This window comes from Equus asinus, chromosome 2, assembly GCF_041296235.1.
Source record: "Equus asinus isolate D_3611 breed Donkey chromosome 2, EquAss-T2T_v2, whole genome shotgun sequence".
NCBI lineage: Eukaryota > Metazoa > Chordata > Mammalia > Perissodactyla > Equidae > Equus > Equus asinus.
In genome coordinates, this window is record NC_091791.1 from 87,485,643 (window position 1) to 87,513,642 (window position 28,000).

At 57.1% G+C, this 28,000-nt stretch overlaps 1 protein-coding gene across 3 annotated transcripts; it reads left to right on the plus strand.

Moving 5' to 3' along the window:
- Nucleotides 1-1,288: 1,288 nt before the first annotated feature.
- On the plus strand, nucleotides 1,289-27,595 carry OGDHL (oxoglutarate dehydrogenase L). 3 transcript variants are annotated; one of them, XM_044759293.2, is made up of 24 exons: nucleotides 1,318-1,426; nucleotides 3,696-3,770; nucleotides 5,371-5,575; nucleotides 7,627-7,797; nucleotides 11,623-11,725; nucleotides 12,151-12,266; nucleotides 12,414-12,568; nucleotides 13,367-13,513; nucleotides 15,287-15,377; nucleotides 15,559-15,738; nucleotides 15,861-15,989; nucleotides 16,892-17,071; nucleotides 17,349-17,501; nucleotides 18,054-18,156; nucleotides 18,774-18,902; nucleotides 19,955-20,105; nucleotides 21,255-21,382; nucleotides 22,343-22,521; nucleotides 24,044-24,115; nucleotides 24,227-24,352; nucleotides 24,458-24,530; nucleotides 25,925-26,088; nucleotides 26,268-26,422; nucleotides 26,844-27,595. In XM_044759293.2, coding segments are annotated over exons 2-24 (3,036 nt in total). In that variant the 5' UTR covers nucleotides 1,318-1,426; nucleotides 3,696-3,768; the 3' UTR covers nucleotides 26,968-27,595. The 3 variants fall into 3 exon arrangements, with proteins under 3 accessions (XP_014685960.3, XP_044615228.2, XP_044615226.2); XM_044759291.2 differs by having other exon boundaries at nucleotides 1,321-1,426; nucleotides 3,682-3,770; XM_014830474.3 differs by lacking the exon at nucleotides 3,696-3,770 and having other exon boundaries at nucleotides 1,289-1,426.
- The last annotated feature ends 405 nt before the right edge of the window (nucleotides 27,596-28,000 follow it).

A 28,000-nucleotide genomic window follows, 5' to 3' on the forward strand; every position in this document is an offset into this window, starting at 1 on the left:
AGTATTGATATGGGAAATCCATTAATTCACTCATATCAACATCCTGAAACCTTTCTTCCCCATGGGTAACCATATTAATGTGTTTCATTATTTGAATTTGTATTTGAACGTGCTCTTGTGAAAGGTATGTTGCAGTTTTGTGGGCATGTGCATTTCATTAACACAAAGATTATTACATTACCTATTTCTTTTGGTTTCCTAGTCTTCTTCGTTAAGCATGGTGGCATGCCTGAAGTATTTGAAATGAGATAATGGACCTTAGAAGCAAATATGAGAATTTTGGCTTTTGCTCTGAGTGAAATAGGAAGCCATTTGAGGGTTTTAAGCAGAAGGGCGACATGATTTGGTGTTTTACAAGGAAAATTCTGTCTGCTGGTTGAGCTTAAAATTCAGGGGAGTGAGTGTGGAAGGAAGGAGTCTAGTTAGGGGGCTGTTGCAATAATCCATGGGAGAGTTGATGGAGGTTTGAACCGCAGATGTATAAATTCCTACAAAAGGAACTCCTGTATATAAATGAGAACAGAACCCGAGGGAAATACAATAGGACCCTCCTCCCCCAGCTAACAAACAATGTGAGATGAAAATCATTGACAATCAGAGAAATGCATATTAAAATAATAACATGACATTGCATCTGTTATTCTGGCAAATTTATGAAGCTGGACACTGCCAAGCGTTGGCTGGGATAGGAGGACTTAAAAATCCTCTTGCACTCCTTATGGGAATTTAGAATCAAGCAGCAATGTGACCCTGGTGAGTCAAGTTAAGTATACACATACTCATGACCCAGCAAGTCAGCTCCTTGTTATATATTCCAGAGAAATTTCCACACAGGTTCATAAGGGAATGTGTAGGAAGATGCTCATTGCAGCATTCTTTGTGGCAACAAGGAAGTGAAGGCAGCCCAAGTCTCCATAACTGGGATGATAGATGCGTAAAATGTGTATCAGCCTCTGAGATAAGCTTTATATGCCTTATCTTTATATGCATCATCTCGTATTTTCTTCAAAACAGCCTTAAGAAAGTAGGACTTTTAATAGCATCCTTTTTTACAGACGATGAAATGGAAACTATCCTCTCATATACACAAACTACTGCTTATTTTCTGGTACACTCTCCTCAGTATTCACAAGAGGACACTGGGGTTCAGGGGCTCAGCAGTGTGCCAGGTCCCTGCGGGGTGCGGGGTCTTCACTCTTCCGGGCCAGGCGGCCTCAGGCCGGGCCGTCAGCACTGCGGACAGCGTCGCCAGGGGCGGGGCGGGGCGGGGCGGGGCGTCCGCGGAGACGTCGCGACGCGCGGAATCTCCGGGGCGCCGCCGCGTCACGTGACCCAGGTAATTGGCAGGCTCGCCGCGCACCGCCTGCGCTCAGCCCCCTGCTCTGCAGCCCCCGGACCGCGCCGCGGCGCAGACCCCCGGCGGCCGGTGAGCGCGGCGGCCCCTACCTTCCGGCTCCCTGCGCCCCCTCTTCTCCGCCGTCTCGGGGGCGGCCCCTCTGACCCCCGCTCCCGGCTTCAGGGGCGCCGCTGCCCGCAGTCTTGAGCCGGGCCCCCCGGGGAAGGCGGGAGGGAGAGTGAGCGTGACCTTAGCTCCGCCCTTGGCTGGCCGCGACCTCCCCAAGGACCACCCCCTCCCCCCCCAGCCCTTCAAACACGTCTGATCCTGGGAGTGCAGTGTTTTGCGTACAGGAGCGACTCGCTAACGGTGGGGTTCCAGGCGGAAGACTGCAGACTGTCCACGCTGCCTTCCGTGGCCTGGGGAGGGGCCTGCTGGTCGTAGCCCTCTTAAGGGGCCGGGGCTGCGGAGAGCCGCGTGGGGTGGGGAGGGTCCAGTGTTATGTGCCTGGCGGGACACGCAGGCAGCTTCGAAGTCTCGGGTCTTCGTGGGGGCAGGGCCCTTCTAGGCAGTTTTAAACACCGTCTCTGCTCACAGACGGGGAAACTGAGGCCATGAGAAAGGCAAGACTGGCCTGAGGTCGCAGCCGGCCTGGAAGTGCGCGTCCCACGCCCCAGGGAGATGTGTGTGTTTGGTAGGGGGAGTGTATCCCTGAGGTCCCAGGAGGGTGCTATGGGCATTAAGTGGACCCCAGCGCCTCACTCTGACACCTGTCCACCAGGGGCCCACGCCCACTCTTGCCGCCCCTCCCTGCACATCCCATAGTCTTGGAACAGGCCCCATCTACCTTTGTACTTTTCCCGTCTCGTGGCTTTAGTTCAGACCCTTCATCTCTGCAAAGGAAATCAGCACACCTCCCTACCCTACTTCCTACCTCAGAGTCCGCCTCCGGCCTTCTCTTGGGTTCAGCAAACTAAAGTTGGGGTATATTCCTGAGAAAAGCCCACTTAATTCTCAGCATGTGGCGCCAGGCTAAGCCTGCAGCAGCGTGAGTCCAGGTTCCTCTGCTGCCCAGCTTCAAGGTCTTGGGTAGGACCCTTCCCCTGGGGATCTCTGTTAACTGATGTCTACAGTGGGCAGCCCAGCCAGAGCCTCGTGTGTGGGAGTGGCCAGGATATCTGCAGTTGTTACAGTTCTGGGGGTAGGGGTGGGGATGGTACTGAGCGGGTCCCTAGAGAGGAGACCCCTAAGAGCTGCCTAGAGCAACCTGTCTCTTGGTCCCTGGAGGCTGAGCTGGGCTGGAGGTGCTCACGGGGCCCAACTCTGGTTCTTTGTCGCTGCTTTCGCCCGTGTGGGAGGGACCTGGCAGGGCTGGCTGGGGCTCTTGCTCCAGATACTGCAGTTGGCACTGGTCCCAGCCCTCCAGGGTTCCTAGGTCCTCAAGCCCTGCTGGAGTGGGGGCGGGGGTATCTGGCTGGCTGTCCTCCTGCCAGGCCAGGTGAAGGTCACAGTACTCCAGCGATTGCCCCAGACCATTCAGTGTTTATAAAACACAGTGTTCCAGCACTGGGCAGGGCTGGACACAGCCAAGCTTTGTCTCTGCTCCCCTGAGCCGTCCTATTCCCCTGTGGGAGTGGCTGTGGGGGTGGGTGTCAGCAGAGGGAGCAGTGCTGGCTGCAGCTGTTGGAAGGTGCATTGTTGTTCAGAGAAATCTGGGTTTACGTCTTGACCCCGCAGTCAGGAGGGCACAGGCTCTGGAAGCACCTAGAGCCCCATCACTCATCAGCTGAGCCTCTCTGTGCCTCAGTTTCCCTGTTTATAAAGTGGGGTTAATCCAGGTGCCCACCTCCTGAGGCTGTTGAGGGTTGAATGAGCACAGTGCCCGTCCCAGCATCAGTGCTCACCGACTGCCTTCTCATGTTTGTTCCCACGGTGGACGGTCTTGGCGTCTGCTTGCCTTTGCCTTAGAGTGGGGCTGATGGAGCTTCTGTTATTTAGATTCTCCTGATGTCTCCAGGCCAGTAGCTCCTAGGCCCAGTGGCCATCTGGGCTGGCCAGCCCTATATTTGCTGAGGCCTTGGGGACAGTCAGAGGTGGAGCAGGAGTTGGGACCCTGGCCCTCTGCCCCTGAGCTCATGCCTCGAGCCCCCATCCAGCACCTGGAGAGGTGCTACGCCAGGGGGAGCAGCCTCAGCCACCTTCGCTGTAGGGCTGGCGGCACTGGGCTTCAGTCCGAAGCTTCAGGGGCTGAGCAGGTGGGGAGGAAGCTTGGGGCCCTTGGGGCTCAATTCCAGCTGCACCCGCCTCCTTCTGCCCTGCATTGCAATCTATTTTTGCTTTTAAAGTTTCCTCTGTTTAGACTTGCTCCTGGTTGCCCTGAGAAGCCCACTTTCCTTCGCTTGAAGAGACCACCCCTGCCTTCCCTTTGCGTCATGTGAGTTTGGAGGGAGAGAGAGGGAAAGAGGGAGGAGGCAGGCTGGGAGGGCCGGGCCCTGCCTTGAGGCCTCGCCCCTTGTGGAAGGTCCAGCCAGATGGTGCTGGTTCTGGCGACTTGGTTGAGCTGATTGAGGTGGGGGTGGAGGGGCCTGTTGGCTGAGCTCAGAGCCAGGCCTGGGCAGGACCTAGAAGCCAGTTATGCCCCAGAAGGCACATTTTCTAGGAGGAAGGGTGAGGGGGAGCATGTGCGATGGAGAGCAGGCCTCTCCTGCCTGCACGGCCCCTGGTGGGGTGCTCTGGCGCTGCACCCTGCTCACAGGCTGGGATTCTCTGGGCAGAAGGGCATTAGTGAGGATTCAAGGGGAACCGTTCTATGTCCAGGCAGTGCTGGGCTGGGGCAGAGGGGGAGTTCTGCTCCCAGTTGTAGGGGTGGGAGAATAGAGGTCCTACCGTACACATCCTGCGTAGGATGAGGTGGCGGTGGTGTTGGGGCAGCAAGGGCCTCAGTGGGCCTGTCAGCCCCCAGCCTGCCTGGATGGGGAGCCCTGGGGGCTATCCAGCACTGGAGGAGGCTCTTAGAGCTTCTGTTCTCTGGGGGGTGGAGGAAGCTCCCTCCTACCACGCGCATGCACACACGCACGCACGCACACACACACACCATTGAAAACCTGTTGTTCAGGAATTTCCCCTGGGAAAAGGCAGGTGACATAATGGAGGTGAGATGAGCTGCAGGTTCTCGTCCTTCCCCATCCTGGGTGGCTTCCAGCCTGTGTGTCCCCCTGTGCTGTTAGCTGTCCTGAGTGATGTGGTCCTGAGTGTACACCCTGGGCAGGGTACAGGAGCCTGAGAGGGCAGCTCCAGCCCTGGGCTGGGCTGGGCGTGGGGCTTGCCTTCTGCTTTGCCCTCTGCTGCTCTCTGGGGCCCTTCCCTTCTCTGCACCTCAGTCCTCCCTGCTGTGAAGTGGGGCCATTGAGGCCTGTGTCATCGGCCTCCAGTCAGAGGAAGTCACTGGTAGCTTTGGGTCACAGTGACTGAGATCCAGCAGTGCCATGGGCCTCCTGGGATGATGCATCTCCATCACCCAGCATCCCCCACACCTTTGCTCAGCCAGACTCCTTTCTTCTGGCTTTTTCCTGACCATGCATGGCACACCTGACCCCTGTAGGGCTCCCCTGCCTGAGTTCCAAGATTTCCAGCTGCATGGCCCACTTCAGGGTACCAGCTGCATGTGCCCTGTGACCCTCTGAGGGGGCTCCAGGATCTGGGCTGGGTGCTCCCTGAGGCAGGTACTTGCCTTTGCATCAGGCTTTGGGGGGTGGCGGGGAGGGAGCCCAGGCTGGGCTGGATGGAGCACAGCAGGACTGGGCCTCAGGGATACTCAGTAGCTGTCGATGGAGTTTATTGAGCTGGGATCTCCCAGTAGGCAGTGAACCCAGGATGGCTGGCAGTGTCCCATTCACTTCTGCCTCGTCACTGCCTAGCCCAGGGCTACCTGCCAAGTAGGACCAGGGGATGCCGGGTGAGTGAGCAGTGGCTGCCAGAGCTGCCTTCTGACCTGGTCCTGTGGTTTATGCTTCTCTCTCACTGCCTGTGTCTAGGATGAGTCAGCTGAGGCTGCTGCCATCCCGCCTTGGGGCACAGGCCCTGAGGCTCCTGGCTCCACGTGACGTCCAGGTGTTCAACTGGTGCAGCAGGTCAACTGGGCCACCGGCCACCTTCCCAAGCAGCAAACATGGAGGTGGCTCTAGTTACATGGAGGAGATGTACTTCGCCTGGCTGGAAAACCCCCAGAGTGTCCACAAGGTTGGCACCCCCACTCCGCCCGCTGTGTAGACTGGAAGCTCCTGGGGCCAGGATGCGGAGGGGGTAGCGGGGAGAAGCAGCTTAGCTGCTGTGTGATCTCGGGCAGGTTTCTTTGCCCCTCAGGTCCTCCGTCAACCCTGTTTGTGAAAGAGCCTTGTCCTGATGTTGGGTGAGGAGAGACCATTGCTTTTCTGTTGCTGAACCAGTCAGTGGGTGGTGGTCTGGCTTGAGAAGCCCTGATAATGCTCTGCTCAGCCTGGCCTGAGACCTGCTTCTGCCCCCTTTGCCATGCTGTGCTGTCCCCGGATGGCTCCTCATTCTGTAGTGAGGGGCATAGGTGTTTACGTATGTACTGAGCTGATAAATACCTGCTAATGGTAAAAACAAACAAACAAAAAACCTCAAAACAACATCAGATGACAGTGAAAAGCGAAAAATGAGGCTGCTCTCCCTCCTCCTCACTCCCACTCCTCGGAGCAGAGTAAAACGTTCACAGGATCCAGAACCAAAAAGGATGAGGTTGTATAGGAAAAAGGCTCCCCACAATGCATCCCCTATCTGCTCAGCTCCCACCTGTCTGTGCCCCAGTTTGCTCTTAGTTTTTTCTGTATCCTTTCAAAGAGCTTCTGTAGGTTACTTATTGTAAATAGAACTCTGGATTCCCCCCTTGACACAAAAGTAACGTGTAACATACACTGATTTGCTCCAGGCTTTTTTCACTTAGCATCCATCTCCCAGATCTTTCCCTGGGAGTCCATCAAGAGCCTCATCGTTCTTTTTTCCAGCTGCGTAGTATTCCACAGTATGGATGTGCCACCCTGTTCCCAGTGACAGACATCTACCTCATTTCCGGTCTCTGGCTGTCATGACCAGTGCTGCAGGGCGTGGTCTTGTACATTAGTCGTCTTGCATGTGTGTAGTTATCTGTAGGATAAATTCCCCAGAGTGAAATTGTTGGGTTACAGACTATCTGTATATATAATTTTTTTTCTTTTGAGGAAGATTAGCACTGAGCTAACATCTGCCGCCAATCCTCCTCTTTTTTGCTGAGGAAGACTGGCCCTGAGCTAACATCCATGCCCATCTTCCTCTACTTTATATGTGGGACGCTGCCACAGCATGGCTTGACAAGCGGTGCGTAGGTCCGCACCCGGGATCTGAACCGGCGAACCCTGGGCTGCCGGAGTGGGATGTGTGAACTTAATCACTGTGCCACCAGGTTGGCCTCTGTATATATAATTTTGATGGCTGTTGCCAAAATGCTTTCCACAGGTCTTGTCCCACTATATTCTCCTACCAGCACCGTACAACAGTGTGCAGAGGAAAGCACTTCTGTGTGTGTTCTGCTAGAACATGGAGGTGCTTGTCCATACACACGTCTGCTTTTTGCTTCTACACAAATAGCAAACCATACGTCCTCTTCTGCTTTGTTCACTTTACAATGTATCTGGCGATACTCCACATCCACAGTAATAAATGCACCTCTTTTTTTTGAGGACTGCATCATCTTCCAGAATCTAGGCCTACCATCCTTTATTTAACCAGTTTCCCATTGATCACCACTTAGATTGTTTTTATGTTGTCATTTTTATAAACAGTCCTGTAGGGAACATCCTTGTGGGTACTTCTGGGTATACCTGTACAAGCACATCTGTAGGATAAATTACTAGCAGTGGAATTGCTGGTTCAGAAGATATGTGCGTTGAAAATGTTGAGGGCCTTTCTGCCAAATTGCCCTCCACGAAGGCCTCCTCCAAGCTTTGGTGTGTCGGGGCGCATTTCCCCAGTCCTGGAAGCCCCTTTCATGCATGAAGCCCTGGGTCACAACTTACAGCTCCCCCCGCACCCCTTCCAAGCTGGGTCCTGCAGAGATCTGGGCTCTGGGTGAGGGCCCGGGCCTGTTGAGAGGGTCTCCTTGGCAGGGTCCTGGGAGGGCCCTGAGAGCTGTGGTGGTGAGGAACATCCGATACCCCCTGGGCCCCCAGCCTGGGCCACCCCCGACTCCTCGCAGGCCCTGACCTGGCTGTTTTCTTGCTTCTGTCCCTGCCCAGTCCTGGGACAGCTTTTTCCGGAAAGCCAGCGAGGAAGCCTCGTGTGGCTTGGCTCAGCCACGGATCCCCTCTGTCATCCCTGAGAGCAGGCCGGCAGTCTCGAGCCGGACCAAGACCAGCAAGCTGGTGGAGGACCACCTGGCTGTGCAGTCTCTGATCCGGGCCTACCAGGTGAGCGGTGGGGAGGGGGCAGGCTGCGAGGCCGGACTGGCTCCTGGGTGTGGCCAGGAGCTGATGGTGAGGGGACTTGCTCAGCCCCAGCGTCATCTCCTTTGAGAGCCCTTCTCTGAGTCGTCTATTGGGGGCTCTTGCTTTTCCTGCGACTCTGTCACATTACCCTTCATGTCACTTACCCCCCTGGTGTTTTTATGTGTCCTGATTTGTTTGTGTGCCGTCTTTCTCATGGAATGTTGTTTATATCACACACCACTTTGCCCCAAGTACCTGGAGGCGTGCTGAGAAATCAGTTTCAGTAAATGTTGAATGAAAGCTCAGTAGATGGAGCCTTGTTGATGTCTGTTTTCTCCGCTTGACTGAGCATTCCAAGAGGACATTCCAAGGCAGTGATATACAGCAGGTGTTTAAGTAGTGCTTATGGAATGAATGAATGGTTCAGTAAACAGCTCTCCCACTACCAGCTGCTCTGTTCTGGAGAGTTAGGCCCCCCCTCCCCCCCACTGGATCCCCAGGCTGGGCCCCTGCTCCATCAAGGAGCCCTGATGACCTTCCATAATCTTAGTCTTGACCGAACAGGATTAGTTGGAGAGCTGCCCTGGGTGTTCACTCCGTAACAAGTGTAACTGTTTGCGATCTCTCTTGGCGTCAGTGGCACAAGGTGTTTCTTAAGAGAAACTTGTCTTGCAAACCTGCGGAAGGAAGGGCAAGGACATCCTGATGCCCTTGGCAGAGATCTCCTGCCAGGGAACAACGAGTCGCTGCAGGAGCTGGGGGAGTGGGCAGCCTTAGCTAATGGAAATGGTGCCTTGCCTCCGAGGGAGGCTCTCTGTGTGGGATGGCACCTGCACTCCCTGGGCATCGGCTGTGCTGGGATGGAAGAGGGAAGAGAGCAAGACTGGACCCCTTGCTGGTGTCAGGACCCATGGACTGTGGGCGACCTGCAAGCGAACAGCGTTAGTGGTGATTATGATTTCCTTGGCTGGCTGAAAGAAGCTGAAAGTGATTTAACCATTGACTTCAAAAATGAAGAATAAGGAATATAAAGCTCTATATTTAATATAACATTCAGAGGGCTGCCTGAGGGCCTCGTCTTCTAAGCACAGTTCCCAGCTCTTCAGCTGCTCTTTGTTCTTTAACCAGCCAAGACCAGGCATGAGCGAGTCCTTCGGGCAGGATAGTCTCTGGCTTCAGGCCTGTTACTGCATATCTGCATGGTAAAAATCTGCCAGAGGTTGTGCCTGTTGTGGATGACCACCTGCCAGGGGGCCACAGCCCCTCACAGGCCAGTAGGAGGCAGAGCTCTGGTTTGACTCATTTGCACACAGTGCCAAAAAAACCCCATACTTATTATTATGAACATTTTCAAACTTATAAAAGGCAGAAGAATTGTGTAGTGCCCCCCACACCCATCAATACAGGGCCCGTCTTGATTCATCTATTACTCACCTCTGGCCCCACCCACTGGCTGCTGATTATTCTGAAGCAAATCCCGGGCATCTGATCATTTCATTCATTGAACATTTCAGCATGTCTTTCTAGAGATAAAGGCTGTTTAAAAAATAGACCACGATAGCATTGTCACTCCTAAAAATAATGACAATAATCCTTAATGTCATCCAGTATCCCCTTGGTCTTCACGTCTGCCTGTGTTTGTCTTATGATTTCTTTTTACTGCTTGTTTGAATCAGGATCCAAATAAAGCCACAGGTCATGACGAGTTGATGTGGCTCCCACATCTCATGGACTCTGCAGGTTCCCCTCTAATGGTTTTTGTGTTTCTTGCCATTTTTTTAAATTGTTTTTTGTGGAAGAAACCAGGCTGTTTGTCCTGGGGAGTTTTCCTGAGTCTGATTTTGCTGATTGCATCCCCATGGTGTCACTTCGTCTGTCCCTTTGTCTCATGTAATTTCTGTAAATTGGTAGTTAGATTGAGAAGCTTGATCCAATGTAGGTCTGACTTTCTTTGTTTCAAAATCAGCTTCCTGGTGGCTATGGGCACTTCATCATAGCAGCCGTGGCTGACTATTTCCTGGACACATTAATTGATTAGGGCTGGTAAAAATGGTGATATTCTAATTCCGTCTTTCTTTATTCCCTAAAGTACTTCTATCAGGAGAAACTGCCCTTTGTCAGCTCTGTTTATCCTGAGGGACAAGTTGTATAGGAGAGACGGGGTCAATGCTTTCTTTTTCCTGTTATTAACTGATTTTCAGAATTACGAGGTGGTTCCCTCGCATCCTCTAAAGATGGCCAGTGAAAGTTTTTCTTCTTTTGTTTAGGAATTGAAATATATTTGATGAGTTTCAGTCTGTTGCCGATCTTATCCTTATTGTGGCTCAAAATGTGTCGCTGCTTCCGGCCCGGGCAGTGTTTGAGCAGCCCCTTGCTGTCTGGTGTGACAAGATGCTCCGACCTCATCTTGTGTGTTTCTGCCCAGCCCTGGGAGCAGCCAGTTCTCCGGGGAGTCGGGACTGTCCACTGCTGTTGCTTTGATCCCGACTGCTGGGATCTTCCCGTTGGTAGAACCAGGAAATTTGTGGGTTTTTGTAAAGTTAACATACATTGTGGGTTTATAGTGATGCATCTGCATGCTTCAAATGCAAGACTCAGTGTGTGTCCTTGACCCCATCAATCTTATGTCACCATCTCCTTTTAAAGATACCAACGATAGAGGCTCTCAAAGTCACCAATACAGTGGCATTTGATTTTCCCACAACCCACACACAACAGTCTTAGAGTACAATTCTAACACTACCGCTCCTGATCAGTAATAAAAATGCATTTGTGATTTTCCTGCAGCTGTGTCTGTCTTTAGGGAACATTCTGTTCATCAATTGGGATAATTCCTCTCTGTGTGGTTATGCCACCAGATGGATGCATTAATTCGTTTTGCTTTACTTTCTTTCTTTCTTTTTTGTTGAGGAAGATTCACCCTGAGCTAACATCTGTGCCAATCTTCCTCTATTTTGTATGTGGGTCACTGCCACAGCATGACTGTCAATGAGTGGTGGAGGTCCGTGCCTGGGAAACGAACCAGGGCTGCTAAAGGGGAGCATGCTGAACTTACCCACAAGGCCACAGGGCTGGCGCTGTTTTGTCTTACTTTCAGTTTTAAAACCTAATTTTGTTTTATAGTGATAGAAAATATTTACAAGACTCCAAAGTCAAATCTTCAAAGCTAGATATATTCTTAAAGTCTACCTTCTAGCCCTACCACTCCACTCTATCTTGTCCTTGCCCCATAAATAATTTTTCTTATTTTAAGGTTTTCTTATTTTATGATTTATTCTTATAATGCATATATTATATATACAGATATACACAAAAGCATGTATTTCCTTCTATCTCATCTTTCTTAGATAATGGGTAGTTTACCACGTACATGTTTTTATAATTTGCGTTTTTGCTTAACAATATTTTGTGGAGACTCTCTCACAGTAGCAGATAGGAATTTTCCTCATTCCTTTTTAACAGCTCTGTAGTACTCTGCTGCGTGGATTTCCCATATCCATATTCCAGTTTCCTGTTGATGGATGTTTGGGAAGTTTCTAGAAATTTGTGATTCCTAATAGTACTGTATTAACCACTTGTGTGTCTGCATCCTTTCCTATTTTTTGAAAGCTGCATGTTGCACTTTTAAACAGAGTCCACTCCATGGTGGGGCCTCCAAGGCAGCTGTGCTGTGGCTGGGTGCTGGAGACATGGGGAAACTTGAAATTCTGAAGCAGGAAGTGAGGGGCCGGGGCCCGGACCTTACCCTTGACGCAGGTCTGTCCAGCTGGGTCCCAGCCCAGCCCTGACCTTTTCCTCTTCTCCCAGATCCGGGGCCACCATGTAGCCCAGCTGGACCCTTTGGGCATTCTGGATGCAGACCTGGACTCCTTTGTGCCTTCGGACCTAATCACAACCATCGATAAATTGGGTGAGAGTGGGTACCGTTTCCTGATGCCCTGGCAATGACAGAGTCCCCTGGGTCCTGGGGCCCAGTGAGGGGCTCTGAGCCCACAGTGCCTCTGGGTCCTGGGGCCCAGCCAGCACCCAGGAGGCTTTCTTCTGGCCCTTGCCCATCTACTGCATGGTGTTCCTGGGAGAGATGTCCCCCCATCCTCCCTGGCTGGTGCACCATGCTCAGCAAGCTTGAGAGACCCGTCCAGGCCCACCCTCGTGGGGGCAGGTGGGGCTCTGGCTCTTACCTCCGTTCGCTGCAGACAGAGGGTCCGTGACCTTTAGGCCGGACCTAGGGGGAGGATGCTGGGGGAACTATTGTGAGGTCTGGGCCCCACCTGGGCCTGAGTTCCATCTTCCCTCCTGTCGGCGGTCTGGGCTCTGCCACGTGTGCCTCGCCAGCCTTCTATGACCTGCGGGAGGCTGACCTGGATAAGGAGTTCCAGCTGCCCACGACCACCTTTATTGGGGGCTCTGAGCACACCCTTTCACTGCGGGAGATCATCCGGCGCCTGGAGGTGAGCACAGGCAGCTGTGTCAGGCATGCCTGATGGAGCTCTCTGGAGCGTGCTAGAGGGAGGGAGGGCGCTGCCTTTTCTGTTGCAGATGCCGGGGCAGCCATCCCTCTTCCTGGTTCCTTGTGGAGTCCCCACCTTTCCCCCCAGAGCACATACTGCCAGCACATCGGTCTGGAGTTCATGTTCATCAACGACGTGGAGCAGTGCCAGTGGATCCGGCAGAAGTTCGAGACCCCTGGCGTGATGCAGTTCTCCAGCGAGGAGAAGCGGACTCTGCTGGCACGGCTGGTGCGCTCCATGAGGTCAGGCCCGCAGCACCGCCCCGGATGCCCCGAGTGGCCGAGGGGGTCTGCTCCAGGGCTGAATGAGACATCCAGGCCCTGGCTAAGAAACTAGGAGGGTGCCTGGCAAGGGAAGGCAAGACTGGATGGGCCTCACCGCTGGCTTGGAGGAGGCCCTTAGGAGCACTGGGGCCAGATGCTCAGGCAAAGCTGGGCAGATGGGTAGGGATGGGGTGCCAGGAGAACCTGGCAGCAGGGGACACACCAAGCAAAGGTGGAAGTGGCCAAAAGTGGTTGTGGGGATGTTTGGGCAGAAAGATGTCTCTGCGTGGAGTGCGTGTCATGGCGCCTCCCTGCAGATGGCTCTGCCCACGGGACTCTCTGAACTTGGGGCTGCTGGGGGCTGCGGGGGCCTGGAGGAGCACTGGTCCAGCCACGGGGGGCAGGGTGGATCCTTGAGCAGTGAGGTGTGGGCTGGAATTTGAGTTGAGCCGTGAGGGGGTCTTTGGGGCCTGGTGGGAGAGCCCTGGGCGGTGCATGTGGTGCAGGAGGACAGTGGCCCGGAGCAGGTAGAGATGGCTTGTTGGAACAGTCTGGAAGTGGGAGAGGGTGGTAGCTGGGAATGGGTGCAGGCAGAGGTCTTTGGTTAAGCTGGGGGCATGCCCGGCCTCCCCCTCACCCGTGCTTCTTTCTTGTGGGGGCATCGTGGTGTCCGTGGCAGGTTCTGGACTGTGTAGAGGGAGCGTCTGCTCCAAGTCCTCCTGAGCAGCCCCCGTGTAGCCCCAGCCTCTCCATCTTTTCCCATCTCTCCCCAAGCAGGTTTGAAGACTTCCTGGCCCGGAAGTGGTCCTCGGAGAAGCGGTTTGGCCTGGAGGGCTGTGAGGTCATGATTCCGGCCCTCAAGACCATCATTGACAAATCCAGTGAGATGGGGATCGAGAATGTCATCCTGGGGATGCCCCACAGGTGGGCCCCTCACCCCGCTCCCCTCCCCTCCATAGCCTCGTGCATTCTCCTCCAGTCCCAGCAGACTGAGGTGGAAGGGAGGGGATGAAAATCAGAGCAGGGGTGTTGCAGGGACCTGGGGCTGGAGGCAGAGTAGCCTAGAAAGTTCTCTGAGTACCTGAGCCCTGGCCTACTCATCACATGGCGCCAGGGACTAACCAGGTTCTCTCAGACTCAGTTTCTCTCTCATCATGTTGCTGCTGTCCCTAGCGGGGTGTAGATTTCAAAAAAAAGGGGTGTATCTTGCTTCTTGAGGTTCCTGTGGACAAGGAGATGTGGAAAGGCATGTCCCAGGGAGGTGAGGGCAGGACCTGGGCAGGTGGCCCCAGGTTGGCACTCCCTGGAGGGAGGTCTCTAGAGGTGAGCCAAGGGTCTGTTTCCCCGGCTGCCAGCTGACTGCACGCTTCCCTGTGACCTTGATAAAGACTTGGAAGGCCGGCTGGCAACTGGGCAGTTACCTCTGAGCTGGAGCCTGTGGGCTAGTGAGGAATACAGCCTGGGGACAATCTGGCCAGGGGCCCTGCTCTGTGGGGGGGCGCAAGGACATGCTGAGTGGGCTGGGGGGCAAAGCCCTGGTGTTTCCTGTGACTGTTGCCAGCTGCTCACAGTTGGGCCAGGCTGGATCTCATCAGCACGAGGGGGTCCAGAGGCAGTTTAAGGAGGGTCCGCCTCCTGTGGGCTGGCCTGCCAGGAGCTGAGGGTTTGCCTGTCACAGGCTCCGTGCTCTGAGGGGCCTGGAAATGCCCAGTGTCCAGTTAGGGGGTCAGGCAGAGCTGGCCCAGTGGTCTGAGGTGGCATGGGCCCACCTGGCTTCAGTAGAACCGTGGGAGAAGATGGTGCTGGAGGGTCGCTGGTGGCTCTGGGACCATATGGTGGCACTGGGCAGGCTTTTGGCTGAGGAGGGCACTGGGAGCTGAGGGGCTGCACTATGCTCGGCCTCCATAGTCGGGGAGGGGCCTCTGAGGCTGCAGGACTTTGCCCAAAGGGGCTGAGAGATGTTCATACGGCTTCTGTGGCCCCACAGCCCTGCCCCCACAGAACAGGAGAGAGGCCCACCTGGAAGAGGGCTGCCCTTCCCTCGCCGGGCCATGCAGGGCTGAGGGTCAGGCCAGGGTGTGTGCCGGCCTGGGGCTGGGTTATGGGGGAAGAGGTCATCCCCTGGGCTCTTATCAGGCTGGGCATACCCCTGAATAAACCGCTCCCTGAGGGGGAAGTTCAGGCCGGACTGGAGAAGCCCTGGTCCCTGGCTGCTTTCCCATGCCCAACCCCAGCTCCCCTGGACAGGTCCTCTGGTAACTCCTGATCTTAGGGTCAGTCCAGTCCCCTCTCCCCTATCCCATTCCAGGATGCTGCTGGGCTGGGGTGGGGGCACATGTGTGAGCAGCTGTGAGGCATTGGCAGTTTGGGATCAAGATGCTGGGTTGGGCTCAGCTGTTTGGTGGGGCTGAGGCCTCCTGCCATGAGGCCTCCTGAGTCTGAGATGTGTGTGTGTGTGGGGGGGGGGTCTCCTGCCCGGGGGAGCTAGCTGGCCAGGACCCCTGACGTGCCTTGTAGATTGAGATAGAATGAGAGGGCTTGGCCTCACTTGGGCTCCACTTGGGGGTTGGGGGGAGTCTCCCCAACCCCCATGCTGATTCTGATAGGTCCCAGGTAGGCAGGGGGAATTGCGGTGCTGGAGCCTGTGAGGGGAGGCAGCCTCTGTGCCGGGTGAGAACCCAGCCCCTCTGGCTCCAGGGGCAGGCTGAATGTGCTGGCCAACGTCATCCGCAAGGACCTGGAGCAGATCTTCTGCCAGTTTGACCCCAAGCTGGAGGCAGCAGACGAGGTAGGTACCAAGCCCAGGTCCCAGAGCTCCTGGAGAGTCAGGTATTTGGGCCAGCACAGCCTTCCCAGGGAGCAGAGTCCATGGAACATCCCAGCCCCACTGGGGGCTTGTGTATCTGCCCGTCTGTCCGCCTGTCTGGGATGGGAGGGGCGGGTTCATCACAGCTCACCTCAACCTTCAGGGCTCTGGAGACGTCAAATATCACCTCGGCATGTACCACGAGAGGATCAACCGAGTCACGAACAGGAACATCACTCTGTCGCTTGTGGCCAACCCCTCCCACCTGGAAGCCGTGGACCCCGTGGTGCAGGGGAAGACAAAGGCAGAGCAGTTCTACCGTGGGGATGCCCAGGGCAGGAAGGTGGGCTCACCTGGGCCCTGAGGTGGCTCTGAGAGGCTGGACCCTGGGTCTCTGCAGTACAGGGGGCAGGGCTGGGACGTACACGCTAGGGCATGGGGCTCCTCCTGGCTCACATCCTGCAGGTCATGTCCATCCTGGTCCATGGAGACGCCGCCTTTGCTGGCCAGGGCGTGGTCTATGAGACCTTCCACCTGAGCGACCTGCCCTCTTATACCACCAACGGGACCGTGCATGTCGTTGTCAACAACCAGGTGAGGGCCTCAGCTGAATGCCAGGCCTCGTCAGCGTCACTCATCCCTGAAACCCAGGCACTTGCAGGGGAAGGATGAGGCAGTCCTGGTGCTACTCCTGCTGCCCTGCCCCTTACCAGCTTGTGACTTCAGGCAAGATGCCTGCCCTCCCCAGCCTCGGGCCCCAGTCTGTGGAAATGGGAGATATAGACCCACACGTATACATATAGAGAGATGGATGTAGATAGAGATGCACACACACACACGTGCCTTGAGAGAATATACATCCACATAGAGATCTTGGAGAAAGTTGTAAGGACAAAGGAATAAAGGTGTAACCAGCACCGAGCACAGAGGCTGGATATGTAGCTGGATGCCCCCTTTAGCTCATAGGAACCAGTCCGTCTTGGAACCCGACTGTCGCAGGCCTTGCTTGTATGGCAGCTGTGGTTTGTAACAGCTCTCCTGAGCCTGTAAAGCCCGGGTTAACTGCCTTAATTGCAGTAAGTCATCTAAGGGGCTGCGTCCGAGGACCTGGGCTCAGCGTAACCCTGTGAGGTAGGAATTGAATGAGCCCTTTTTACAGAGGAGGAAACTGAGGCTTTGGGATTTAAGTGCTTTGCCCCAGGTTGTGCGGTTAGTAACTGGTGGGACTAGGATTTCCCCCGGCCGGTGCTCCTCGTTACCGCCACGTATAAAAAGGATTGCAGAAAAAAGAGCAGATGCAACTCCCCTGGTGGCGGGGGCCTCATCCCCATGGGACCTGCTGCTGTGTCTGATTTCGGACCGTTTGCCTGTTACCCCTTTGTGTCCCACGTGCCTCCTGGGCAAACCTGATGGACCTCGAGGCACGGGCCTGCTCCTCGAGCCACTCCTTTAGCTCTAGCAAACAGAGGTGCCGTCGCTGCCTCCCGCCTCTGCAGATTGGCTTCACCACGGACCCCCGAATGGCCCGCTCCTCACCGTACCCCACCGACGTGGCCCGCGTGGTCAACGCGCCCATCTTCCACGTGAACGCGGATGACCCAGAGGCTGTGATGTACGTGTGCAGTGTGGCGGCCGAGTGGAGGAACACCTTCAATAAAGACGTCGTGGTGGACCTGGTGGGTCTGGGGGCCGAGGCCAAGGTGGGGGGTGCGCAGCCCATCCCTGTCCTGCCGAGTGGGCCGGGTCTGCAGCATCTTCGGCATTCAGGTCTGGGGGTGCTTCTTGGATGGAAGTATCAAAGGCCTGGGGGTGGGGCCTTCAGTGATGGGGGGGTGGCTTTCAGGGGCCTCGAAGGATGTGGCCGGCCAGATGTGCCCCAGCTGTGTAGTGACTAGGCCACCCACACTGCCTGGGTGCAGGGTCTGAGCCGCCTGTCCCCCACTATCCCTGCAGGTCTGTTACCGCCGGCGGGGCCACAATGAGATGGACGAGCCCATGTTCACGCAGCCGCTCATGTACAAGCAGATCCACAGACAGGTGCCTGTGCTGAAGAAGTACGCAGACAAGCTCATCGCCGAGGGCACGGTCACCCTGCAGGAGTTCGAGGTGGGTGGACGGCTTCATGGGCACCTGGGACAAGCCTCAGTGGAGCCAGGACTCTGGGGTGGTTGCTGATGTCACCAGTGCGGTGCTGGGCACTGGTGACTTAAGAAAGTAGCCAATATGTTCCTTGTCCTCAACAGCCCCCGGTTATCAAGGGGGACTGAGGACCAAAGACATTTACAGCCTGGCGGGATGCAGCGAATACTGCCATACGGGCAAGTCCAGCCTCAGGCAGGAATCTAGGAAGGCATCCTGGAGGAGGTGGCTCCGAGCTGGGTTTGTCCCACAGCTATCTATGGATGCGTTGGTCCTGTTGCCGTCAAGAGAGCGAGGACTGTGAGACTTTCCCAGGTCTCCTCCAAGTCCCTTGCTGAGCGGGAGGGATCCCCTGAACTCTGACACTTTAGCCTGTGGCCACGAGGTCCCTGCAGGTTGGCGGACAGAGAGTTCTAGACCTTGTGAGGGGGACCAGGGCTTATGAGTCTGGGTTTACTCCCCAGCCTCTGGCTGCCCAGGGCATCACTGACTCAGTCCGTGCCTTCATTCCGATTTCAGGAAGAAATCGCCAAATATGACCGGATCTGCGAGGAGGCGTACGGCAGGTCCAAGGACAAAAAGATCCTGCACATAAAGCACTGGCTGGACTCCCCCTGGCCCGGTGAGCGAGTGCCGAGTTGCTGGGAGTGACAGGCTGCAGGCTCTGTCCCTGAGACCCCCGAGGCTTTGTGGGGCCCATTCCTGAGGCCGGGGTCAGCCGGAGTAGAGGGGAGATGGCATCACCCTCAGAGCACGTGTGACCGGCTGCTCCTGGAAAGGGAGGGCTGAGCCAGGGAGGGTGGACAATGAGTGTAGAGAGTCTTGGAGACGGGTGCTCAGAGGGTGCTCCCCAATCCCAGACCTGCCATTGTGGCCGTAAGAGATGGCATCAGGTTGGGGAGGCCTGGCCTGTGTCCCCACTTGGTCGTTGGTGGTCAGCCTAGCTCTTGGCGTCCTGGGGATAGTGCTCAGGGAGACTCCCTGGGGTGAAGCTGGATGGCTCTGACCCTGGGCCCTGGGAGTGGCCTGCACAGGAGCCCAGGGGAGGATGTGGGTAGGTGTAGGAGCAGGAGCTGGGGCTGTCAGCTGTCACGGGTCCTGAGGATGGGCTCAGGGTGGAGTCTGAGTGCCTGGTGGGCATACATAAGGGTGGGCCCCTGAGTCCTGGGGAGGCAGGCTGCCTGGGGGCCCTGAGGCCCCACCACCCCCGAAAAGTTCATGGAGACTCTGCCATCTCAGGCTTCTTCAATGTGGACGGGGAGCCCAAGAGCATGACGTGCCCAGCCACGGGCGTTCCTGAGGACGTGCTGACCCACATTGGTGACGTGGCCAGCTCCGTGCCCCTGGAGGACTTTAAGATCCACACAGGTGAGGTTACTGTGCAGGCTCCAGCATGGGCCACTATCCCAGACCCAACCTTGTGCCCCATGGGAGATGGCGTCAGGGGTCAGGGAGGCCTGGTCTGGGTCCCCACTTGGTTGTTGGCTGGTCAGCTGAACTCCCAGAGCCTCGTTTGCGGCCCCGAGAGGTGCCTGTGATGACAGCTCCTCCCAGGGCGGGCAGATGTGGAGTCATGCTCCCAGCTGGGAGCCGGTGACCAAGCACCGTGGGTTTCCCCAGTGCTTTTGCCAGGGTGTCCCTGGGTCAGGCAGGAGAACAGAGAAGGAGGGCGTCCCATGGAGGGGGCGGTTGGGTCTGAAATGTGGGGGATGGATGTAAATGCTGGGCTTGCAGGGGGCCTGGATGGATGACAAGGTGACCCTGTGGCTCCCAGGTGAGTGGGCGGTCACTAGCTGCACTGACTGGCACCTTGTGGCCATTGTGGCTTCTGCTTGGGCAGCCTGGAGGGCCCCTGGCAGTAGTGGGCACCTGCACACCCTCTGATCACCCTGTAGGAGTTCCAGGGGATTTCTCCATTCTGTGCTCACAGGCCCAGGTGTCCTGGGCGCCCACTCTGTGTGCATGTCACAGGGGGTCTGTGCGGGCATAGGGCTGACTGGACCCCAGCGTGGGCTGGGTGCCTGGCTTAAATCCAAGCACCTTTCTAGCTCTGTGATCGTGAGCAAATTACTTTCCTCTTCTGAGCCTCAGTCTCCTCATCTGGAGAGTGGGGACAGCTGGTAGCACCCTTATGGGGTTGTGAGGAAGGTACCCAACTCAGGTGCCTACGACAGTGGCTGGCATATGGCAGATGCTCGCCCAGTGGTACCACCTTCTTCCTGCAGGGAGGGAGGCTGGTGGGGATGGTGGGCTCGGCCCTGCCCGTCATCTTGGTTGGAGTGGGGTTCCTGGAGGAGGCGTGCCTGCCCCTGGCCCACCTGTGGGAGGTGTGTACACTGAGTACGTACACACCTGGGTCAGGGCCCTGGTGCTGTGGCTGTCCGAGGTGGGGTCCTCAGGCTGGTCCTTTTCTCTCACAGGCCTCTCTCGCATCCTGCGGGGCCGTGAGGACATGATCAAGAAGCGGACGGTGGACTGGGCGCTGGCAGAGTACATGGCCTTTGGCTCCCTGCTCAAGGAGGGCATCCATGTGCGGCTCAGCGGGCAGGACGTGGAGAGGGGCACGTTCAGGTGAGGGCAGGGGGTCTGGATGCAGGCCCTGTGGGCGTTAGCCTTGTTTGCATCGAGCCCCTGGGGCGCTGGGAGCCCAGCTGTGCTTGGAGTCTCCAGAGTCGGCCTGGGACCCTGGATGGAGCTGGGGCCTCCCCCTCTTCCTGCACCTTGTCTGCGGTGTCCAGGGAGGGCCCTTGTTTGGCTGAGGTCTTCACAGGTTGCCCTGTCAGCATCCCCAGCCCCTGCCCTTGGGCCAAGCTGTCAGAGGGCCACTGGGCCTCCTCTCCACCCCCCATGGGGCAAGCATGCTGAACTGACCACTTGGCCCAAGTTGTTGGTGGATATCAAGCCTTGAGGCCATCTGTGGTCCTCAAGATCCTTTATTTTTTCTTTCGTGAACTGCTGTTAAAGCAGCCCCCCCCCCCATCCTGCTTGTTTGCAGTTGAGTTTCGGGTCCAGATGAAGGACCTTACCCTTGTCAGTGTCCCCATCCCGTTTCCTCTGTTTGGGGCCCCAGATGTTACGCATCCCGACTCCATCACTGCCATGTTAGCGAGTCGTGGTACTATGGCTTCCAGGATTTGACAAGCTGTCTTTCTCGTGTCCCAGTCACTCATCACTGCTGGCCCCACTCCAGCCAGGGCCACAGTGGGCCACTCCATTGCAGTGGAGCTGTGTGTCAGTCCTCACCAGGCTTGGGGGTCAGCCAGGTGGCCCCACTTACACACAGTGCTTCCTGCTTCCCATGACCCTGGGCAGAACAAGCGAGGGGGTAAAGGGGCTGGCAGGGTGAGCAGGGGGACAGTGCCCCAGAAGTATGGCCTCCTAGGGTCTCAGGCTCCGCCCAGCGCCTGGGAGGTGGGGAAGGCAGGTCTTATTGGCCCCTTCTTTGGTGAGAAGAGGGGACTCTTAAGTCTGTGCTCCAAGACCCCCAGGGCACTGTGTGGGGACACCACCCGCACTGTGGGCTGGGGAGGCTGCCTACAGGAGGGACCAGGTCACTCTGGCTTTCCAGGGCCCTGTCCGTGCCGCCGTCCTGTGGCACTGTCAGGTTTCCTGGCACAGTGACGAAGGCTGGCCTGCCTCCTGCTGCCCGACCCCCCTGTGCTGGGTGAACAGGTGCCAGTCCACCTGCCATCCAGCCCTTCCTGGTCTGTCTCTCTCCAGTCACCGGCACCACGTTCTCCACGATCAGGAAGTTGACCGGAGGACGTGTGTCCCCATGAACCACCTTTGGCCTGACCAGGCTCCCTACACTGTGTGCAACAGCTCCCTCTCGGAGTATGGAGTCCTGGGTACGTGGGAACTCTGCCTGCGGGTCAGGTGGGCCTGGAGACGCCTGGGGACCACGGAGGGCCTTGCAGCTCAGGATGTTCTGTCTTTGTTGTTGTGACCCTGGACTGGGCCTGGGGCTGTGGGAGGAGCCAGGATCAGGACCTGGGAGGAGCTCAGAGGCCCCCGGGTGGCCCTGGGTCCTGGAACAGCCCTGAGGGACAGTGGTTGGGCTGTGCCCACCTGAGGCCACATGGGAGATGAGGTCCTGTCCCATCTGGCCCCGCAGGGAGCCCAGCTGGGGGCCCCTGCTTGCCTGAGTGGGGGTCTGTGGATACCAGAGCCCGTCTGTGGGCACCAGCAGGGAGACAGAAAACCCCATAGACTCCACTCATGGATGCGGTCACTGACTGGCCCTGATCCTGGCCTGGCCCCTCCCCCCCAAAGTTCCTGACCCCAGTCTTGTCTCTTGTGCACTATACACTGCAGCCCTGTCTTGAGGTCCCCTCCCTAGGCTCTGGGCTTCCCAGGCTGTGTCCCCTGTCCTCTCTCTCCTTTGGCTGACCTTTAGCTGGCTCGATTCCTCCCTCACTGCCACCTCCCAGAAGCAGGAACGCCCTGAGAGTCGCCTCCGGGGCTGTGCCTGGCCCTTCCTGTCAGCAGCACTGCACAGATGGAGGGGCTTCTCTTGGCAGATGGTCCCTGCTGCCTCCCCGGGGTTTCTTTGGCCGTGGCTCCTGGTCTAAATAAGGCTGAAGCTGGCTATGCATGAGGTCAGGGCTGAGGGTGGCATCTCTGGGCATGTTGTCGGCTCCCAGTAGATCCTGGCCTTTGGGCCCCAGGAAGTCCTTGGGCTCATCCTGGCCAGCTGGGAAGGCTGGGTGGGGGCAGGGAGGGCGTATGAGGAAGGGCGGGCTTTTACTGGAGCCACTGCCCTGTGGTGACAGTGTGTGGCAGGCCCTGTCTTGGTGTCTTCTGTGTAGGCTTTGAGCTGGGCTATGCCATGGCCAGCCCCAACGCTCTGGTCCTCTGGGAGGCTCAGTTTGGTGACTTCCACAACACGGCCCAGTGCATCATCGACCAGTTCATCAGCACAGGCCAGGCCAAGTGGGTGCGGCACAACGGCATCGTGCTGCTGCTGCCCCACGGCATGGAGGGCATGGTGAGGGTGCCATGGGGCCGGGAGCTGGGGAGAGACCCTTGGCCACTTGCAGAGATGGGGGCATGCACCTTCCAGCCTCCTGGAACACCTGGTCTACTCGGGGGAGGCCTGTGTGGGGGTGTGTGGCTGCTGCCAAAGACGACAATGGGACTGCTATTACCGGCAACAGAAGCAGCTGACACGTCTGAGAGCTTGCTGTGTGCCGGGCTCTGGTTGAAACCCTCTCTGTGTATTAACTCCTCCAGTCCTTACAACAACTTAATGATGTAGGTCCTGCTCCCACTTTCCAGTTGAGGAAACTGAGGCCTGGAGAGATTGAGTAGCTTGCCCAAGGTCACACAGCTAGTAGCTGGCATTTGAACTTATGCTGTGCAGTACCGCCTGTCCTCTGGGGCTGCCCTGGGTGACCAGCCTGTGTAGTCACACATGGGGGAGAGGGAGGCTGTGCAGGCCAGCGGGGGAGGAAAGGGGAGGAGCAGAGCATTATGAGATGCCACCCCGGTGGGCGTGCAACCTGACCAGGTGAGGGGAGGGGGGCCTGTACTGGCTGTAGAGGCAGCACGGAGCAGAGGGGGCTCAGCCACTGCCTGACTGTGTGACCTAGGGCAAGACCTTCCTGCCCTGGACTGTTGGGCTGCAGTGGCTGTCCCTGAGGGCCCTTCAACCTGGGCTGGTCATCGGTCAGGGACTGAGCACTGCTGTCATGACCGAAGGGCTGTTCAGAGGCTGGACTCTGTGCCGAGCACCTTGCACGCACTGTGTAATCTGTGGCATCCTTCCAGCTGGCCTGGGCGGTCAGGCCTGTTCCCATTTCACACAAGAGGAGAGAAGTGGCGTGACCTGCCCAGGGTCACCCAGTGGTAACGGTGGTGGCTGCTCACGGGGTGGAGCTTGAGACTGGGCGGGGAGGGTTGGGCTGGCCTGGCTGGTGCCTGTGGTGCTGGGTCCTTGGGGCGTTCCCACTAAGGGAGGGGCGGGTGGTGGCCGAGGAGCAGGTCAGCCCTGCCCCACGGGGAGCCAGCTTGGAGGTCAGTGTGGGGTTTTCTTGCTCTCATGGAGCAGAGACAGACCTGGATTTGAATCTGCCCCTTCTGCCTGAGTGACCTTGGGGTTGTTATTTCACCTCCTTGCCCCTCTCCTCCTTCATCTGTAAAGTGAGTCATCTGTGTGGGTCCCTAGAACTGTGCCTGGCACCCAGCAGGCGCTCAGTAAACGGCCGCTGCTGTAGGTCAGAATGTTCTAGAGAACGAGCATCTCAGCTTGGCCTGTTTGCCTTTTCCTCCTGCCCTGCGTGTTCACATGAGCTGGCTCTGGCCAGACTCTCCTCTGAGGATGCTCCCCTCCTCTTGTCCCACATTCCTGCTTCCTTCCTGTGGTTCGGGCTCCAGAGTGAGGGCACCTCCTCTGAGAATCTGCCCAGGCTCTCCCCTGAGCCCCGGATCCCTGCAAGGCCAGGTGTCTGTCCCATGTCAGACCCTCCGCCCCACTCAGGCCCGCTGGGCCATGTGGCATTTGCTTCCAGGGCCCGGAGCACTCCTCAGCGAGGCCCGAGAGGTTCCTGCAGATGAGCAATGATGACTCGGATGCCTACCCCGTGAGTGCCACCCGCCCTCCCCCAGGACAGGGGCGTGCCCTGCCGTGCCCGTGAGGCCAGCGCCGGGGGGCCACAGTGGGCCACCTCCCAGCCACACCCTGTCCCGCCCAGGCGTTCACTGAGGACTTCGAGGTGTGCCAGCTCTATGACTGCAACTGGATCGTGGTCAACTGCTCCACGCCGGCCAGCTACTTCCACGTGCTGCGCCGGCAGATCCTGCTGCCCTTCCGCAAGCCGGTGAGCCACGCACCCCGGCTGTCACCATAGCAGTGCAGGGGCCAAGTGTGGGAAGCCCTGGCCAGGCAGAGGCAGCTGGCAGCTGGACACATGTTTCCCTTCCAGCTGATCATCTTCACACCCAAATCTCTGCTGAGGCACCCAGAGGCCAAGTCCAGCTTTGACCAAATGGTGTCTGGTACGTGTCTGGGCATGTTGGGGAGGCGGCTGGTGTGGGGCCTGGTGGCCCATGGTGTGGCCTCTGCTCCTGGCCTCTTCTGTCCTCACCTCTGTCTTTGGCTCTGTCGGCCGTGCAGCAGCTCCCAGCTCGGTCTCCACCTGTGGCTGGGTTGGGAGGTTGGTGCTGTGACCACCCAACCTGTTCCAGCTGGGGTCATTTGGGCTGAGCACCAGGGATGGAGGAGTGCATTGGGGCCCCCAGCCACCCAGTAGGGCCGGCCTGGCTGTGCCAGAGAAGCTTAGAGGCAGGAGGCCTGCTGGAGGTCTGCCTAGTTAGTGGGGCATTAAGTATCATTCATTCATTCGTTCATTCACTCATTCCTCAGTTTTTTCACTCGTGAGCCAAACAGACATTACTGGCCCTGGGGACCCGGTGCCCCCTCCAGGAGCTCTCAGCCTCATTGACCTTGGAGTTGGAGGTCAGATAAAGCACCTGAAGGACCAGGTGTTGGAACTGAGATGTGACCCAGTGGAGATCAGGGAGGGACAGGTGTGGGGCCCTGAGGCTCGACAGAGTAGAGCTGTCTCAGAAAACGGTCCTGGGTAGTCGGGCGGGGCAGGACCTGGCCAGGAAGGGCCTTACCAGTGGGCACAAGTGCGTGTGTTTCACCTGCATGTGTTTGGGCATCCCCTCTCGTGTGGGCAGGTGGCCGAGCTGGCAGTTCAGAGCTCTCGTGTGGGAGCTGGACCGCTTGGGCTGAACTCCTGGTGCTGGATTTTCTGTGGTGGGGCCTGGCAGCCAGTAACCCTTTGTGCCTCAGTGTCCTCACCTGGGACGTGGGGACACTAGCTTCCTCAGAGGTTTGTGCAGTGTGCTTGGTCTGGCACCTGGCATGTGGCATGAGCTCAGAGAGGAAGAATGGACAGGACTCGGAGCTGGGGGCTCGGCTGTGGGGCTGAGGGAGGGAGGAATGTGCATGGAGGCAACGGCTTACCTCCCAGCTTGGTGACTGGGTAGCTGGAGTATGCACAGGAGGTGGGCACAACTTGACAGGAGCAGATAGGGGACAGTAATGCCATCAGATGGGGTGTGACATCACCTTCTCCATCACCTCCAGGGGCTCTCCCCATCATACCCCACCTCCACCCATCACCTTAGATGTCGATGCTCCTGGGGCTCTGCTTTTGGCTCTAGCTCCTATCTCCACCCCTCTCCCAGTGACATCTCAGGGTGTCTTCTGCCCCCTACTCCATTGTTTGGCTCAAGAGGTGCCCACTGCACCCAGATCTAAATCAGGGGTCATCTCAGTGGCCAGGGAGAGCCTGGGGGTGCCAGGGACGCAGGCCTGGTTCCCAAGCTGCCCTAACCACTCTGGGAACCCATGCCCCTGCCACGCCCTGTCGGTTCCCCAGGGACCAGCTTCCAGCGTGTGATTCCTGAGGATGGGGCTGCAGCGCGGGCTCCAGAGCAGGTGCAGCGGCTCATCTTCTGCACTGGAAAGGTGTACTACGACCTCGTGAAGGAGCGGAGCAGCCAGGGCCTAGAGGAGCAGGTGGCCATCACACGCCTGGAGCAGGTATGCCCGAGCCCTTGCTCGACCAGAGGGATGGACAAAGTCAAATCGCCAGCCCCCAGGCTCTGGCAGCGTGCCAGGCGGGGCCGGGACTGGGGCCCTGGAGGAGAGCTGTGGCTGCTCTCCTGCGGGCACGCCCCACCTCCCCTGGCTGTGCTCCCCTTTCTCCCTGCCTGCCCCAGATCTCTCCGTTCCCCTTCGACCTGATCAAGCAAGAAGCAGAGAAGTACCGAGGCGCAGAGCTGGTGTGGTGCCAGGAGGAACACAAGAACATGGGCTACTATGACTACATCAGCCCGCGCTTCATGACCATCCTGAGCCGGGCGCGGCCCATATGGTACAAGGCTGGGTGCCGGGGGTGCGCGCCACCTACCCTCGCCTCTGCCGGGCCTGAGGCTCCGTCCTGGCTCTGCCCACCCCATTTGCCGTGTTACCCAGAACTGGCCACTGTCCTTGTCTGGACCGCTTTGGAAACTAAGGGGTTGGGCCCCAAAGTCCCCTCTGGCTCTGTGTCTGTCGGTGACAGGGTGGCTTCCTCATCAGAGCCCCGTCAATACCACTTTTTAGAGAGTAAACCTTGATGGTGTTCTGCAGTTAGAGCTGACCTGGAGGCTCTCCTGCCTGTCCCAGGTCTCCTGCCTTTGATCTCAGGCTCTTCACCTCTACCGCAGGTGATGATAAGCATTAGACCCACGCAGACCCCAGGCAGGAGCTGGGCCAGGCCCACCCCTCCTCTTAGCTTGACTCTCCTCCCCCAGGTATGTTGGTCGGGACCCAGCGGCTGCACCGGCCACAGGGAACAGGAACACTCACCTGGTGTCTCTGAAGAAGTTTCTAGATACTGCCTTCAACCTCCAGGCCTTTGAGGGCAAGACCTTTTAGAGTTGGACATGGCCTGTTTGGTCTTTCGGGGGTTTGGCTGGGGACATAGCGGGGCCAGTGAGGGGAGGGGCAGTGCTCCTGCCTGGGAGAAAGGCTCTCGGGGTCCCAGGATAAAACATGCACAGTGATTGAGGCCAGAGCACAGACACCGCTGGCTTCGGTATAACGCCACCTTGGGCCTTTGTGTTTATTTCAGGATCTAGTAGGAGGGAGAAAGCCAGAGGGGTCTGATGGATGGGATGTGTTTCTGGAGCATTTCCCCAGCTGCCCTGGTCTTTCTGGAATTTTTGTGTGGCTTCTCCATCTGTGATGTTCGTGTCTCTGCAGACAGCCACCCGGGAGCCCGTGTCTTTAGTCTGTCTCCCCCATCCTGGCAGATCTGGCTGCCGCTTACCCTGTCCTTGTTCCTCTGTAGATTCAAGGGGTGTTCTCTTTTGTGCTCTTAGAAATAGAGATTTCAGCAATAACACCCAGGTGAAGCAGGACCCTGCCAGGCGATTTGTCTCTGCTCTGTTTTATGGGGCGTGTCCTAATGAGATATGTCAGCTTCTGTGTGAATTACAGCCACAACTCACATGTACCAAAACAGAAAACCAAATAACAGAGAAATAAATCAATGCTTAAGAAAGATCTGTTTTCGTTTCATGTTGTAAAATTGGGGGAAGAGACAGATGGTTTAGGGAGGGTAGGGGATGGGGAGAAAGAAAACACTCAACGTGTGGAGGATAGAGTATCTGCTTCCATTGCATGTGTTTTCCTGGAGCACCGGGCAGTGTTTGCAGATCTGTGGGCATCTCCACTCCTTAGCCTTGTGGAGTTGTAGCCCAGCAAAGATGCTGGGGAAGTTGTGGCACAGGAGGGATGTTTTGCTTTCTGCAGATCATTTATTCACTTATCTCCTGCTCAGAGCACTTCCTCTGTGCTGGTCCCTGGGGCCCGGGGTGAAAGAGGCGGACGTCCGTGGGCTGGCTCTTCCAGTTCAGGAGTCCGGCTGCAGAGATGTGTAAACAGTTTGATTCGTTGAGTTACCAGT

Excerpts from the sequence above, each read along its gene's own strand:
- OGDHL (XM_044759293.2), top strand. Across the intron at positions 11,726-12,150 it reads CACAACCATCGATAAATTGG|CCTTCTATGACCTGCGGGAG; the intron begins GTGAGAGTGGGT and ends GTGCCTCGCCAG. Across the intron at positions 20,106-21,254 it reads GTGGAGAGGGGCACGTTCAG|TCACCGGCACCACGTTCTCC; the intron begins GTGAGGGCAGGG and ends GTCTCTCTCCAG.